Source organism: Apodemus sylvaticus, chromosome 19 (genome assembly GCF_947179515.1).
Source record: "Apodemus sylvaticus chromosome 19, mApoSyl1.1, whole genome shotgun sequence".
Classification (NCBI taxonomy): domain Eukaryota; kingdom Metazoa; phylum Chordata; class Mammalia; order Rodentia; family Muridae; genus Apodemus; species Apodemus sylvaticus.
In genome coordinates this window covers 2,403,756-2,418,610 of record NC_067490.1, presented here as the reverse complement: position 1 = coordinate 2,418,610, position 14,855 = coordinate 2,403,756, and the positions used below count along the sequence as shown (strand labels likewise).

The 14,855-nt window shown below is 50.5% G+C and overlaps 1 protein-coding gene and 1 long non-coding RNA gene across 2 annotated transcripts; both read right to left on the bottom strand.

Moving 5' to 3' along the window:
- Nucleotides 1-2,923: 2,923 nt before the first annotated feature.
- On the bottom strand, nucleotides 2,924-8,102 carry LOC127669417 (H-2 class II histocompatibility antigen, A-D beta chain-like). The gene is made up of 6 exons (XM_052163356.1): nucleotides 7,935-8,102; nucleotides 6,338-6,610; nucleotides 4,826-5,107; nucleotides 4,185-4,295; nucleotides 3,828-3,851; nucleotides 2,924-3,233 (listed from the first exon to the last, which is right to left on the bottom strand). The coding sequence occupies exons 1-6, from the start codon at nucleotides 8,023-8,025 to the stop codon at nucleotides 3,220-3,222; spliced, it is 795 nt and encodes a 264-aa protein (XP_052019316.1). The 5' UTR covers nucleotides 8,026-8,102; the 3' UTR covers nucleotides 2,924-3,219.
- A 2,224-nt stretch (nucleotides 8,103-10,326) lies between these two features.
- Nucleotides 10,327-14,439, bottom strand: LOC127669439 (uncharacterized). Its single transcript, XR_007974363.1, has 3 exons — nucleotides 14,118-14,439; nucleotides 13,375-13,501; nucleotides 10,327-12,533 (listed from the first exon to the last, which is right to left on the bottom strand). It is a non-coding gene; the product is annotated as an uncharacterized LOC127669439 (long non-coding RNA).
- Between the last annotated feature and the right edge of the window lie 416 nt (nucleotides 14,440-14,855).

Here is a 14,855-nt window from a genome sequence, read left to right as displayed (position 1 = left end):
TTTGCTTTGCTCTGCCTCACTATTCTTGGATAAAGACACGCATGTATTGGTTTGCCTTACATACTGTTGCTGAACTCTACTTGTGGTAATGAATCCACTGAGAGAAACTTGCCAAAGAGCTGCTTGTGAGGATTCTGTGGCTAATTGCTACTTCAGTGTCCTCAGGCTGGTTGGTGAGCCTTGCGTTTTCTTTAGGATAGAACTACAGCTGCTGGTGTGTGGATTCTGCCTGCCAAGAGGAATGCTCTGCAGCTGCTGATTCATATTTGGGGGTTGCTATGGGTCTGAACAGCTGCCAAAGATAATTGAGCTCGCCCCCAAAGGACTATTACTAAACAGGTCCATTTCCCCCATATCCTAATAACAATTTTCTTCTACTATCCCTGCTGGGTGGTAGACTAGAAGAGAAGTTGAACTTTTATTAAAAGTACATTGGCAAAAATGTATGCCTATACATAGCCATCTATATCTACAGTTCTGGAGGATCTGGTGCCCTCTTCCAGCCTCTCTGGACTGTGTGTGTGTGTGTGTGTGTGTGTGTGTGTGTGTGTGTGTGTGTGTTTCTTGTTCTGGAAAACCTCAGGCTACAACCTTGGGGAGCATGCGCAGTCTGTACACTCTATAGTATCCCAGGATGACAACATGCATTGCAGCCTGGACCACAGAAGATAAAAAAAGAAACTTCCTCATTCTGACCCTGTCCACAAATGGAAAATCCTGCTAAAGTCATCTCTATAGACCAAGAGTATAGGCTCACCTGTGTTAACAATAACAAAAACAAAAATACCTGTGGATGTGCTCCAGCCCTCAGGGCTGAAACCACATCATAAGGGCCACTGTGCGGTGACTTCCCTAGGGACAGGTAGAGAATGGCACCGAGATCCAGAGGTCTCCCATGTTCACAGGTGACAAGGACTCTGTCCCCTAAGAATTTCCATGTGATGACACCATGTGTCTGTGTGACAATGGTGGGCATGTGACCTGGCGCCTCCAGTGAGGGGACCAAGACCCACAGGTGGCTGCCCCTCTTCTGTTGGGTTTCACATTAGTTACATTTCACATTGCTCTGCCAAAGCACCTGACAGGAGCGACAGGAGTCGGGGTTCTTCTGGCTTAAGGAGGTGCAGCTTGTTGTGACAGGGAAGGTCTGAGGCAGGATGGAGGTCACAGCAGTCCACCATCAGGTAGCGGAGAGATGAGTGTCCAGGCCCCTCTTGCTTTTACTCTGTTTTTTCCCATCTGGGACCTAAGCCCTTTTAGGGCAGGTTTTCCCATCTCAATTGAATCCAGAAAGCCTTCACAGATGTGCCCAAAGATGGATCTCCAAACTGACCATCAACACAAACTGTTAAAAGCCTACCAGAACCAAACTGCAACTGCCTCTTAACCCCGCCCCACTGTGAGGAAATCCGGAGACCCAGGGGCTGCATGAGGCTGATGTAACTGTGTCCATGCCAAGGCTCTGAATATTCATTTCCTTAAAAGAGATGAACACAGTGACAGCTGTTTGTATCCCTGTGTACAGGATAATGTTTTCCAATGTGTTACACAGGATGCATCAGGAAGGATTTCCCTAAAATTGTCAAAACATTGGTAGACATACAACAGAGTCAGAAAGACACAGGAGATGAGATTTGAGGTAATGGAAGAGAAACAGAAAACAGATGCAAAAGAAACTTTGCAGGGGAAAGAACAAATCTCAGAGGAGTAGACAGAGGAAAATGCAGAGAAAAGGCTCAGGGCAGTGAATCAGACACGAGTGTCCACATGGGGTGAGACAGCACAGGGCGTGTGTGCACACAGGAGATGCAGTGAAGGGAGACAGGGCAGATGGAGGGACAGCTGAGGGGAGATGACTGTCTCATCAGTTATGTGTCTAGTCACATCTGAAACTAAGACCAGCTTCTTTACAACAACAAAAGATTAAATTGGCTTTTTATCATTTGTCACCGCGAAAAGTGCTTTCATTGTTGACTTAATCTTTCAAAAATGGTGAACCTCAGTGAGTTAGTGCAACCTCACAGGACAAATGTGATACACTGCAGAGAGGTCACAGCATCTGTCCCCGACAGCTCTGCCATGATTACATGCTGTGTCCTCAACAGCCTGAAGGAGGCTGGGGCGAGAACAGCTCACTGCACAGCAGAAGTCCTGGCTGTGAGCACGCGACAGCTGGGGTCTGCCTCCTCTGCCCGCCCTTACATGGAGTCCATGGTGCTTCGGTCGCCTTTGTTGTAGAAACCACTACTTCCAGCCACAGTTTGGCTGGGTCACCTTGTCCCACATGACCCCACCCACCCACTCAGTTATGGAGGTTCAGGATACAATAGTTCAGAATATGTTTAATTATGAAAAAGAAGTAAATGTTTACCATGCATTAGCAGCCTGAGTGGAACAGTGGTGTTGAGGTTTAGTCTGTTGCTATGTATTATAATGCTAAATTCTATACCTGACAGTCTAGGCCTATGAGTAAATTTTCACAGTTACAAACATTTGCTGTGCTATTTTGTTCCTTAATTTAAAACTATTGATTACATAAAATTGGCTATAGCCAATTACTGGAGGAATTAGAGGTAGGTGGGTTTTGAGTCACCTGTTGGGGGTGAAGAAGGAGAAGGAGGAGGAAGAAGGAGGGAGGGGAAGAAGCCACCATGAGGGGAGATGGACCAAGGCACAAGGCCAGGAGATACAGCAAGTATTTGGGGTCCACCACTGAGGAGTGAGCCAGGCCGGCAGCTAGAAAAGTAGATTAGGGGGACCCCATGCCCAGCAATTATCAAAGCCAAGTAAAATAACCATAAGCTGAGTTTCATTTATTTGTAAGCAAGTCAGGGATAAGCTAAAATTGGTTGTACTACATTTTGTCACCCAATGTGGGGCATGAACCCAGGACCCTGAGATTAAAAATCTAAAATAACCATAGTCTGAGTCTCTGAGTTTATTTGTAATCTAGGTGGGGATACTCTTAAATTGGTTTATTACAGAGTGGAGACAGAAAGCGTGGGGTGCTGCAGACACAGATGAAGTCTGTGGAATCAGCCAGGGGCAGAGCTACAGACAGAGACTGGGGACTCCAGATCACAGGAGCTGAGCTGCTGGGTACACTGGCGCCACGCTAGACTCTGAATCACATAGTGGCAGGCAGGCTGGCAGACAGGAAGCTGGAACAGGACATGCAGGCCTTAGAGTGTGAGAAGTCAACACAGTCAAAACATTGAGTCACTGTAGGAGCCCTGTGGGAGAGAGGGAGTGGTTACAGGAGCGCCCTGGAGATGCCTGACTCTTCTGAATCCCACAGAGTTAGACACAGACAGCTGCTGTCCGGGCTATGCGGTCTCCTCCCCACCACCTGTGCAAAAGTGAAAGCAGCTAAGGAGAGGACAGAGCCTCACAGGACACACACGTGTGGGAGGGGGAAGAGCAGCCACCACCCTCCCAGGGAATATGGAGGATCTGATCTTTGGGTAAGTTGGTCCTCTGTGGGACCGTCACCTTCTTCCCAACACTGTCAATATCCATGGTCACAGTCTCCAGTGTGGGGCACAGAGCAGGCAACTTCCTGGTGTCTATACCCATGGCTCAGGCTCCACTCAAGACACCACATAGTCCTGCTGGGGACAACCCCTGGGGCTTCTTATAGACACTGACTGTGACACAGGGGCTGTGACCCTCTCAACCCCACAGCACAGACAGACTGTGAACCAGGACTGTGCCAGGCACAGCTGCCTCACCCCCTTCCCTCACACCCTTCCCTCACACCCTTCCCTCACACCCTTCCCCCACCCCCTCACCCCTGCACCACCCCTAGATAAGAGCTGAAGTATCACCTGTTGGCGGAGGCCCCCGGAGTCCTGCAAAGGGAAGCCACACAGAGAAAGGCATTGTTACAAACACAGGGTTTTCTCACACAGCCTGAGGTGTGATGCATCCTGAGGCTTAGCTGGAGCTGATCTCCCCTCGTCTGATTTCACTAAGACCCTGAGCAGTCCCACAAAAATAGATGAAACTGTCACCAGAAGGAGGGAAAGCAAGACCCTCATTGCCTGAAGCTTCCTGAGAGAAGCCAGTGAGAATGGAGGACAGGGACAGGAGTCACCCAGAGAGGTGGACAGGACAGGAGTCACACAAGGAGCCCCGGCTCCTCCCACTGCAGCCCACCACCCCAGTTCCCCAGAGCCTGTCACCTTTCTGACTCCTGTGACGGATGAAAAGGCCGAGCCCGAGGAAGATCACCCCGAGCACGCAGCCCCCGATGCCGCTCAGCATCTTGCTCCGGGCAGACTCAGACTGCACCCCTGGGGAGAAGAGCCCAGGGTCAGCCTTTGTCCCCACAGGGAACCACAGCCCTGAGTGGGAGCCCACGGTCCAGCCTGAGCCATACAAGGGGATGAGCTAGAGACTCAGTTCTGTGCTCTGACCCAGGGCCAGGAAGGGCCAGGAGCTCTGAGCAGTGGGGTGGGGTGGGGGAGGGGTATGTGGGTGTTTGCACCCCACAGACTTATCTATAATCTTGAGCTAAAATACCCAGTCACTAGCTTTCACTGGATATTAGGGACGAGTTCCAGGGCCCCAGTGTGTGTCGTGATCTCCAGAACTGCTGTCTGGGCAGACAGTGAGGGCAGGGCTCTCCTGATGCCCTGACTGTGAGGCGAGAGATCTAATGTCCTGCAGTTCTCAGCTCAGTAGTGGAAGCAGACCACGCAGGACAAGTGATGGGGTGGGTGGCACCAGAGGGAGGAAAGTGGGTGGCCTTGGAGGGACGGGGTAATAACTGAAAATTTCATGTCATGTGGGGCCCACAGTGAAAGAAAAAAGTTTCCCTTACGCCACTCCACAGTGATGGGGCTCTCCAGGCTGGGGTGCTCCACGTGGCAGGTGTAGACCTCTCGCTGCTGAGGAGTCATCTCCAGCATGACCATAACCTGGAAGGTCCAGTCCCCGTTCTTAATAAGCTGTGTGGACACAATGCCCTCCGTCTCCTCCTGGCCATTCCGGAACCAGCGCACTTTGATCTGGGCTGGGTAGAAATCTGTCACCGAGCAGACCAGCAAGTTGTGGTGGTTGAGGGCCTCTGTCCTGGTCAGGGAGATGGCGACATTGGGCTGCTCTGGGTGACAGAAAAGACAGTGAGTGAGATGGGGGCCACATGGAGACACTCCCCTCGGGGAAGAGGCAGGGTGGGAATGAATGCCTGCGTTCTAACAGTGAATGAAGATCTACTCCACAAAGACAAGTTCAACTCAGTAGGAAAATAACAGTCAGGGGCCTGTTCCTATAGAATGTGAAAAGTAGTAAAAGAAACCGGGAGGTGGTGGTGCACTCAGGAGGGAGAGCCAAGAGGATCTCTATTAGTGGGAGCCCAGCCTGGCCTACAGTGCAAGTTCCAAGACAGCAGGACTTTACACAGAAACCCTCCTTGTAAGCCCTCTGTGCATTTATGTGTAAATAAAATAGTTTTATTTACACAAAAATATAAAAATAAACTTTCTTTGTAAATCAGACAAACAAAAGAAAACCTGACAGTCAGATGTGTTTCCTGACTGACTTGTATATATTGTGCGCACTACCTCAGAAGCTTTCTCGAAGAGTTCTGTTATCCCTTCAAATTGAAAACAGTAGACATACTTGTTTAATGAGCTGAGAATACACTATGTTCTCTCATTTTCTACTGTCTACAACTTTTTGCCTCCACAGTTAAGAGCATTAATTCCTGCATCTCCTTGCTGTGAGGCATCAGTTGCCAACAGTTGAAGAGCAAGGCCGGAAAGCAAGAGGGGAAAGGTTAACCTTTAGAGTTAACCGGTGGTCCTAACGTAGGTCTGAACACGATGGCTAACGTGATGCTTTAGTTGTCATCACGTGTGAGAGGCTCTGGGACTATCAGGGAGTGTGATGGAAACGGAAGTGAGTCCCTCAGACTTTGTATCGCAAACGTTTAGTGTGACCCAAGTCAACACAGTGTACTTCAGAGAAAGAGGAAAATGACAGGGACGCCTTCAGGTCGGCGCCAGGCAGCGGGCAGTCCTCAGGAGACCTCGGCCCTCCAAGGGACAAGCGGAAGTCAGGGAAGCAGAGGGGCAGGAATAACCACTGGATGCCAGGTTTAACAGCGCGCCCGAGCGCCCTCATCCCTGGAAGCCATTAGGTTCCCTGAGGTGGAGGTGGTTGAGGTAACTGCAGAGCCAGGGGTCACCACACAGGGCACAGGGCAAAGGTGAGTCAGGAGGGCGACCGCAGGGAGGCGAGAGGCGGTGCGGGGCAGACGGGAGGGAGGAGGCCATGGAGCTCCTCACACGCGAACCCTGGCTCAGCGCCCCCCACGGCCCGCCGCGCTCACCAAGCCGCCGCAGGGAGGTGCGGACCTCCGACCCCTCGTAGTTGTGTCTGCACACCGTGTCCACCTCGGCCCGCCTCTGCTCCAGGATCTCCTTCCGGCTGTTGAAGTCCTCGGCGTCCGGCCGCCCCAGCTCGGTCACCGCGCGGAACTCGCCCACGTCGCTGTCGAAGCGCAGGAACTCCTCCAGGTTGTAGACCTCTCTGACCACCAGCCGTATGCGCTGCGTCCCGTTGGTGAAGTAGCACTGACCCTTGACCTGGTACACGAAATCCCCTGCGGACGGACGGACACGGACGCGGTCAGCCCGGGGACAGCGGGGACCACGGACACCACGGCGGCCACGCCCGCGCTGGCGCGTCCCGCGTGGGGCGACTGCTCTCCGGGGGCGCCGGGGCTCGGGGCTCGGGGCGGGCAGTCGCTGCGCCGCCCCCGGCCGCGCTTACACGGGGCCCGTGTGAACCCCGCTTCCCCGAGCACCGCGCGCCTCCAGACGGTTCCACCCGGGAAGGGAGGGCGAGGGAGGGACGCGGCGACCTCAGGAAGCACAAATTGAACTTGGTTACGTTTGAAAAGAAGAATTAAGCAACACCAAAGTGCTAGAGACGGGGTGGGTCTGGGTGGAGTAGGAAAAGGGGTGATTGTGACCAAAATTGTACGAAATTCTCAGCGAACTAATAAAACTAGGATGGAAAGAAGAACAGAATATTCGGCCGTTTCTGCGACCCCCACCCCGCCCCGTGAGATTCTCTCCCCGGTGCACACGGCCCTGACCTCCGCCCCTAGGGGACACTCGTTCTCAGGAGACCCCACAAAACGGACAAATGGGCGTGCAGGCGACCTCTGGGAACTGCCCGCTTGCGCGGTCACTCCAGGAGTCTTAAGTGTAACTGCAAGACGGAGGCCACCTCTGTGACCGGCTTAGGGGACTGGGCCTTTCTATAAGGTACTCTCCGGTCTCCGAACTAGGACCTTCCCCCAACCCCCATCCCGGCTATGCATCACATATTTCACTTCTAGGTACAGTGCTTTCTTGGAAATTCAATTTACCAACTCAGAGTCTGAGTCCTTGTTTCCATTTAACCAAACACTTTAGATTCCATGCCCACCCCACCCCCGGCTTCTCTCAGAGTTAGCCGCCTGAAGTCCGCTCTCTAAAACCTCCACTCCACATGAGGAATTCTCCTCAAAACCTAGGACCACGGACCACCTTGGCCTTTTCCCGTTCCAGAATCTGACATTTCCTCCAGACAAGGTGCTGGAGCGGGCTGGGCTGGGGTGGGGCTGGAGGCTGGAAATGGAGAGGTATCATAAACCCTGTTGTCTCCTCACACACAACCCCGCGCTCTGTCTTAGACTTAAACTCTACCTCCTTCTATGCCAGGCTCGCCCTGTGCGGTGGGCACCATCCTAACTTCTACATTAGGACACAGAAATGAAAATGGAGTATCAGCCTCTCTTTAGAGAAACGAATCTACGGTAAAAGACTGCTCTAAAATCAGGATTTCGCCATTCCCTCTCCCACATCCCAGGGCCCCCAGGGTCCCCCAGAACTGGTCCCCACAGAGAGCTGGCCTGCAGAGCCCCGCCCCGCACTTACTCGGGGAGTCTCCGCCCTCAGTCCCCGGGCTGCTCAGCACCATCAGCACCACAGCTGCTGAGAGGAGGAGGCTGGGGATCCGCAGAGCCATCTCTAAGGCACAGGGAACGGCAGTCACCAGGACACACGCCTGCTTGTGTCCCCTCAAAAAGAAAAGTTCTGTAGCCTAGGGTGATCTGAAACCCAGAGTGTTAGGGTTGGTCCCAAGTGAGGAACCAATCAGCACAGGAGCTGAAGCGTGTCATCTGTCTCTGGGCAGACTTTGTTTACAAAGGCTCTCTATGCAGGACAAAGTCTGTTTTCTCATGAGCCCTATTGGATGAGCATTTGAGGTGACTGCTCCTCTCAGTGACACAGTAAACTTCCAAACTGCACACTGTCTGTGTTTGGGGTTTAAAGACCCGAAAGAGAAAAGCGAGGCAAGTATAGATAAGTTTGGGATAATTATTTCAAATCTACTGTTCTTAGACTTGAGGTTGTAGTGGGAGAAATGTACTAGGCGACAGAGAACTTCTCTTTTGTTATATCTCACCCTCTGAGGTGCCTCAGGTGAGAAAGCAGAGTTCTCGGGGAGTCGCTGAGCCTCTTCCTACTCCTGGACTTCCTAAGGTGCAAAGCCACGTTCCCTGCACTGTGCGCTGGGTTTTGATAAGCTCACAGGAAAGAGCGGTGTGATGTGGTTAACAATGAAAAGCACTGGGCTGCCGTGTGGACGTGCTGGAAATGGCCGCTAATGTGTCCCAGCCCCGCTGGCTCACCACCTTCCCCGTACAGGAATCCCCTGCATCCACGGTATTCCAATGAAAATGCAGAAGTTCATCAACCCAACTCTTCTCTCATGGAATCTTCTGCTGTTTAAGTACTCCATGACCATGTCAGCAAAGGAAAACTCCATAACCTTTTAGGGCTCCAGATGCCACTGCCTGGAATTTCAAGGACAAAGACTAATGGTGCAAAGCAGCAGCTTCAGGAAGGGACAACCACCTGTGCCAGCCCGAACCACAGAGTCACCAGCGTGTGCTTCCGACGCGTCTCTCCTCAGGTCGACACTCCTGAGTCTAATTATCCATCAGCTGGAGCAGTGCCCGCCAAACACCCATGACTAAACAATAAGTCTCTTTCCCTCGAACCACATCGCTGTCTCTATCATCTTAGATCCTAGTTAAACAGGGACAGGATCTGAGAGCAGAGTTGACCAGGGGACAGAGAACGGGGCAGAGATGGGCTGCAGGACTTCCCGTGAGGGCTCCGGTGCCACGGGTGAACTGCAGCATTTCAGGGTCCACACTGGAGCCCTGGTGTAGAGGACCAGAGAGGGACAGCAGCCACGGGCTCCCACCAGCAGCTGTGCTCAGGGTGGACACGGGTCTCCTCAGCCTACACGTGCAGCATGAAGGAGAAACACCAACTCAGATGTGGAATGGGTTAGCAGACAAACATGGCCGTCCAGGGACCGTGGCGGGGGATGTTCACAGTGTCCGCAGCCCCCACCTCACACCTCCACACAATAATCTGCAGCCTCTGACTCTTCCACACCTTCCATAAGAGGAAAACTCCTAGACTTTGTCCTGGGGCTGTGAAGGGAAGCCTGTGCCACACAGGGGATTTCAGATCTCCCAGGCCTCTTCACACAGGCCTTTCACCTAGCAACAGAAGCATCATCAGGACTCCTTTTGCTGATTGGCTGATATCACATTAGCGAACCAGTGCCTTGGGCTTCTGCCAGCTCCTGCCAGCCCAGCCTTCTGTAGGGTCCTCAGCAGGGTTCCTGTTGCTCCTGTCTCACGCAAGACTGCCACCCATTTCTGGCCTGGCTTGAAAGGAAGGGAATCCCAAAACCTCATTCCCTGGTGCCTTCCCTGAATCACACTGTGGTTCTGTGTGGAGACAGGAAACTTAGACTGAGGGCAGTGTAGACTCCATCTGGCAACAGAAGACAAACTGCCTTTCATACTGGCCAAAGTTTTACAGGGGACATCGTCAGTTCATATGTGTAGGAGAAAAGGGCTGTGGACCTCTTCCAGGGAACCCAAGAAGAAACCCTCTCCTCAGCCAGCACCCCTTGAAATCAGTGCTTGGTCAGTGGGACCAAGTGTGAAACTAGTCATCAACTGTCACCAAAAGGGTCACCCAGGACGTGATTGTATCCACTTAGGGATGAAGTGCACCTGCAGAAGCCCACGGTTCCTCACAACACTATTAATATAATGCTAAGAATGATGTTGTTTTCCTTTAATAAAAAATATACCAAGCAACTATCCCCAAGTTTCCCTTAGTCTGTTTGAAGTTATTTACATACTTCCACTATTCAACTCTTGAGCAATGAGTTATATTAACTTTCATTATAAATATAATGTATGGGTTTTATTGTTATGCAAGTTTTTCTCTTTAGGTAACATTTTAGAAAAGCCAGAGGCACATAGACAGCAGAGCGAGCACAGACATGCTGTCTTAGTCAGGGTTTCTGTTCCTGCACAAACGTCACGACCAAGAAGTTGGGAAGGAGAGGGTTTGTTCAGCTTACACTTCCACACTGCTGTTCATCACCAAAGGAAGTCAGGACTGGAACTAAAGCAGGTTAGGAAGCAGGAGCTGATGCAGAGGCCATGGAGGGATGTTTCTTACTGGCTTGCTTCCCCTGGCTTGTTCAGCCTGCTTTCTTATAGAACCCAAGAATACAGCCCAGAGAAGGCACCACCCACAAGGGGTCCTCTCCCCTTGATCCCTAATTGAGAAAATGCCCCACAGCTGGATCTCATGGAGGCACTTCCCCAACTGAAGCTCCTTTCTCTGTGATAACTCCAGCCTGTGTCAAGTTGACACAAAACCAGCCAGTACACAGGCCATCTGAGCTTCAGAAGATTCAACTTCACTTGCAGAAGAAATGTGCACCACAGGCAGCGGTTTGAGCAGATGTAACTTGTTAACATCTGTGTGACCTATGGTAACCTGAACATGCACCACGCTCTGCCTTACAGCCTCTGGTGAATGGCTACCGAGAATCCACCTATCAAAGGCGTGGCTGCTGCCCAGGACATTACTGAGAGAAGGCAGAAGCTTTAGGAGGCAGAACCTAGAAGGGAATCCGTCATTGGATGTGTTGGGGATGTAGAGGCTCTGGCCTCTTCCTTCCTTCCAGGTTGTCCTAAGATGAGCAGTCTTTCCCTCTGTGTCCCACCATGATGATCTGCCGCACTGCAACCCAAAGGAAATAGAGCCAAGGAACTATGGGCTGACACCTGTGGACTGCGAGCCACAGCAAACTTCACACCTTATAGACTGGTTCTAAAAACCACCACAGTGCTCCTGGAACGGCTTCATGAAGCTAAAGATGTAAACAGGATCTGGAGTCCAGCTTGAAACTTTAATGATGATGATGATGATGATGATGATGATGATGATGATTGCCAGGTGTGGTGGTTTGCACCTGTGATCCAGCACTTACAAAGTTGAAAGAGGAGGATTACCATGAGTTTGGAGTTATTCTGGTCTAACAGCACATGTCAGGCCATGAAGAACTACATAGAAAAACCCAGTGTAATTAAAAATATATATAAGGAAAATAATACTAAAAGTCCAATATGACACCATATATGCTAACTAAAAGATAGCACATGTTAAAATAAATTTAAATCTAACCCTGAATTCTAAGCAATATCTGAACTCTTGTAGAATTGCATAAAAAATTTAAGGCAACAATATTATAAAATAGCTTCAAGGACCTGGTAAAATCAGCAAATGTATCAGCCATGAGGGAGAATTGATACAAATCAGAGTGGTGACAGGCCTGGTGACTGGCCAGAGGGAGCCATCTGGTAACACCTGTGGCCCTTCTGACCAAAACTACAGCCTTCTAGGCCCTGCATCTCCAGTTTAAATCAACTGTGGTTAACTAGTTATGTAAAAACACAATGTTTACTAATCATACATATCTGTCTAATCTTTAAATGTCTACATAAGGTGAGTGTAGCTCCACCTGCCAGGACATTCCTTTAATCCCCCCAATCCAGAGGCAGAGGCAGGTGGATCTCTGTGAGTTCCAGGCCAGCCTGGTCTACATAGCAAGTAACAAGTCAGCCTGGGCTACACAATAAGACCCTACCTAAAAGAAAACTGTAAGGACAGCCTCTGATTCCACAGCCTGTGCAGGGGTCACTGTGTACATCCATGGCCCCACCTGCATCGTGTGCATCTGATGTTACAGCTAAAGGGTTTGATTTTATTGGTCAGACAGCTACTCAAGCCAACACCAGACATAACACCTGTGGACCTGGGCAGTCCACACAACTGTCTGCACAGACGTCACCCCTCAGGCCCTGAGAGGAAAGGGCACACTCAGTAACAGCAGCAGATTTCCATCCCTTAGACAGGGTCCACGCAGAATGAGGGGAAAGTCCAGGCAGGCTCGTCCCGTTGTCCCATGTGGGTCGTGACAGTGGTTGTATGAAAGGCCGGCCCACCAGCAATGAGAGGCGTGGGGCAGACGCTTACATCACGCTCCTCTGAGACCAGACTGCTTGGACGCCGCCTGCGGCATCATCTGTGACTCCTGAGACTTCACACAAGTTGCTTAGAGATTCTGCACCAGCTTCCTCGTCCCTAAACATGAATAGTGATTGTCGTAACACCACCTCGGGGGATCAGAGTGATAACTGTGAGTCACCGAGTACACAGCGATGCACTTGGTAAGAGGTTCTCTCTCCACAGTAAACGCAGAGAAACCGCAGAGCAGAGAGATAGCAACAGGAGACACTGCAGACACTATTACGACTGCAGGGGACCTGGTCATGCACCTGCTCCTGTGTCTGACCCCAAAGGACACGTGTGGATTTGGGAACAGGATCCCAGTTCCAACAGCACAAGACAGAAAGATACCAAGTTTGACCTGGGGTTTTGTTTTTAATATTCAGTGAGGTGAAAGACTGGACCAGATGCCGGTTTTTTTTTTTTTCCTAGAGTTCTACACCCTTCTAAACTCCACGGGGTAATAGAACCTTTAGCTGTTTCCCCTACCCCCAGCTCTCTCCTCAACCCTAGCAAACCATGAAGTAATGTTGACTAAGAAGCTGTGAGAACCAGCTACTGCCTGATGGGTCTACAGCCATCCCATTCCATTGATAGAGATGAACCAGGAGCATGCACACTGATGACTCGGAGTCAGTCCTGTCCCATGGACCTGTCTCCTAGATTTCCAGGAAGGGACATACATTAAGATGATAACACTGAATACTTCCACAACAGCTAGTTCTAGAGCACCCATGGTCTGACTGAGGCTTAGAGTGCTCTATGTCCTATTGAGGACCCCATGGTCTCCCTTTGAAATCATATGATTCTGTAGACACAGGAGCAGGACACTCCAGGAGGCATGCGCCCGTACAAGGGGAACTTCCCACACAGGTTTCCCTTCCCCAAAACGCTAAAATTTAAACCTCACACTTACCACTAAAGCAGAAATAAAGACATCGATGACAAAGAGGCTTCACAGATGTTGGTTTCTGATCCAGCCAATGAGGAGGGAGTGTGCGGCAGCATCACCAGTCTCCGGCAGACTAAGTCACCAAGAAGGTCTGCAAGAAAGAAGTGCAACTGGAGGAAACCTACATAAAAGCAGTGATACACGAGATTATTAGGAAATCACAGACAGGTGGGATTGTGCAGTAAAGGACGAGGGGTCATATTCTAAAATCTAAAGAAACAAACAAAGTCCCCAGAATGTTAAAAACAAAACAAACAAACAAAGACGTTTGTAGACTGGATTTTTTAAAACATTTTTATCTATGTGCATGTATGTGTGTCTGTGTGAGTGAATGTCACGGGTGTGTAGATGCTCATGGAGGCCAGAAGAGGGCTCCCTTCCTTCCCCACTGCTTCCTGTATCTCTTCACCGTCTTCCTCGTAGCACAATTGTGTTCAGTTCATAGATTGCCTACTTGTTCATCTGTGAGCTCATATCCGGTTTCCACGCTGAACACCTTTCAGATGGTTTGGACACTCATCCTACAAAAATCCTAACCTTTGTTTTCTGTCCCTTGGATCCATCCTCTCTTCCTGCGGTCATCATTATACACCGTATTCTATCAGTGACGCATTTCACCATCCCCGCCATGATCTACAAATTCCCCTGCGTCCCCTGGAGCACCCGAGTTCCCTCTGGTGTCATTGATTCTCACCTCTAGCTTTTACCTGAAGGCAGACAGATCGCTTCGTTATCACTGCTTTCCATGCTCTCACAAGAACACGATGCTGGGCCTGCGCACCAGGCCCTCCTCAGTCCCTTGCCTACTTCCGGTCTTGATTACCCACCACCCCATCGGCTCGCGGTGTTCTCCTCTTGTTTTCTTGATTTTTTTTTTCCTTTTATGTGTTCTCTATTGTGTTTAAAACTACCATATCGCTTCTCACGTCAGGAACGCCTGGCAGAAACAAGGTTGGAAAGGCTCATTTTTGTTCATCATTAGGAGAGACTCAGTCCATCATGGCGGGGAAGACAAGGCAGAGCCGTTCATGGCAGTTTCCTCTGTAGCAGCTCCCACTTCCTGGGCAGCTCGTCACGTCTTCACCGAGCAGGAAGTGAACTGGAACCGGAAGTGGATGTCACCTTCAAGGTCCAACACCCACTTCTGCTCGCTAGGCCACTGCACTTAAGGTTCCACAGCCTCTCAAAACAGCGCCCCCAGCTGGTGACAAAAAGCCCAAGCAAGCGCTCCTGTGGGGGACATTTCACAGTGGAGCCTGGGCGTCTGTGATCCACCTGGGGCTGTCATTGGAGATAGGGTATAGATGCCGGTTTTGTGTGTAGATACTCAATTATTTCCACACCAACTATTTAGAAAATATTTCCCCACTGGGTACTATTATCAAAGGATGATTATATTATTACTTGTATTTTAAATACATGTAATATATACCATATATATGTAT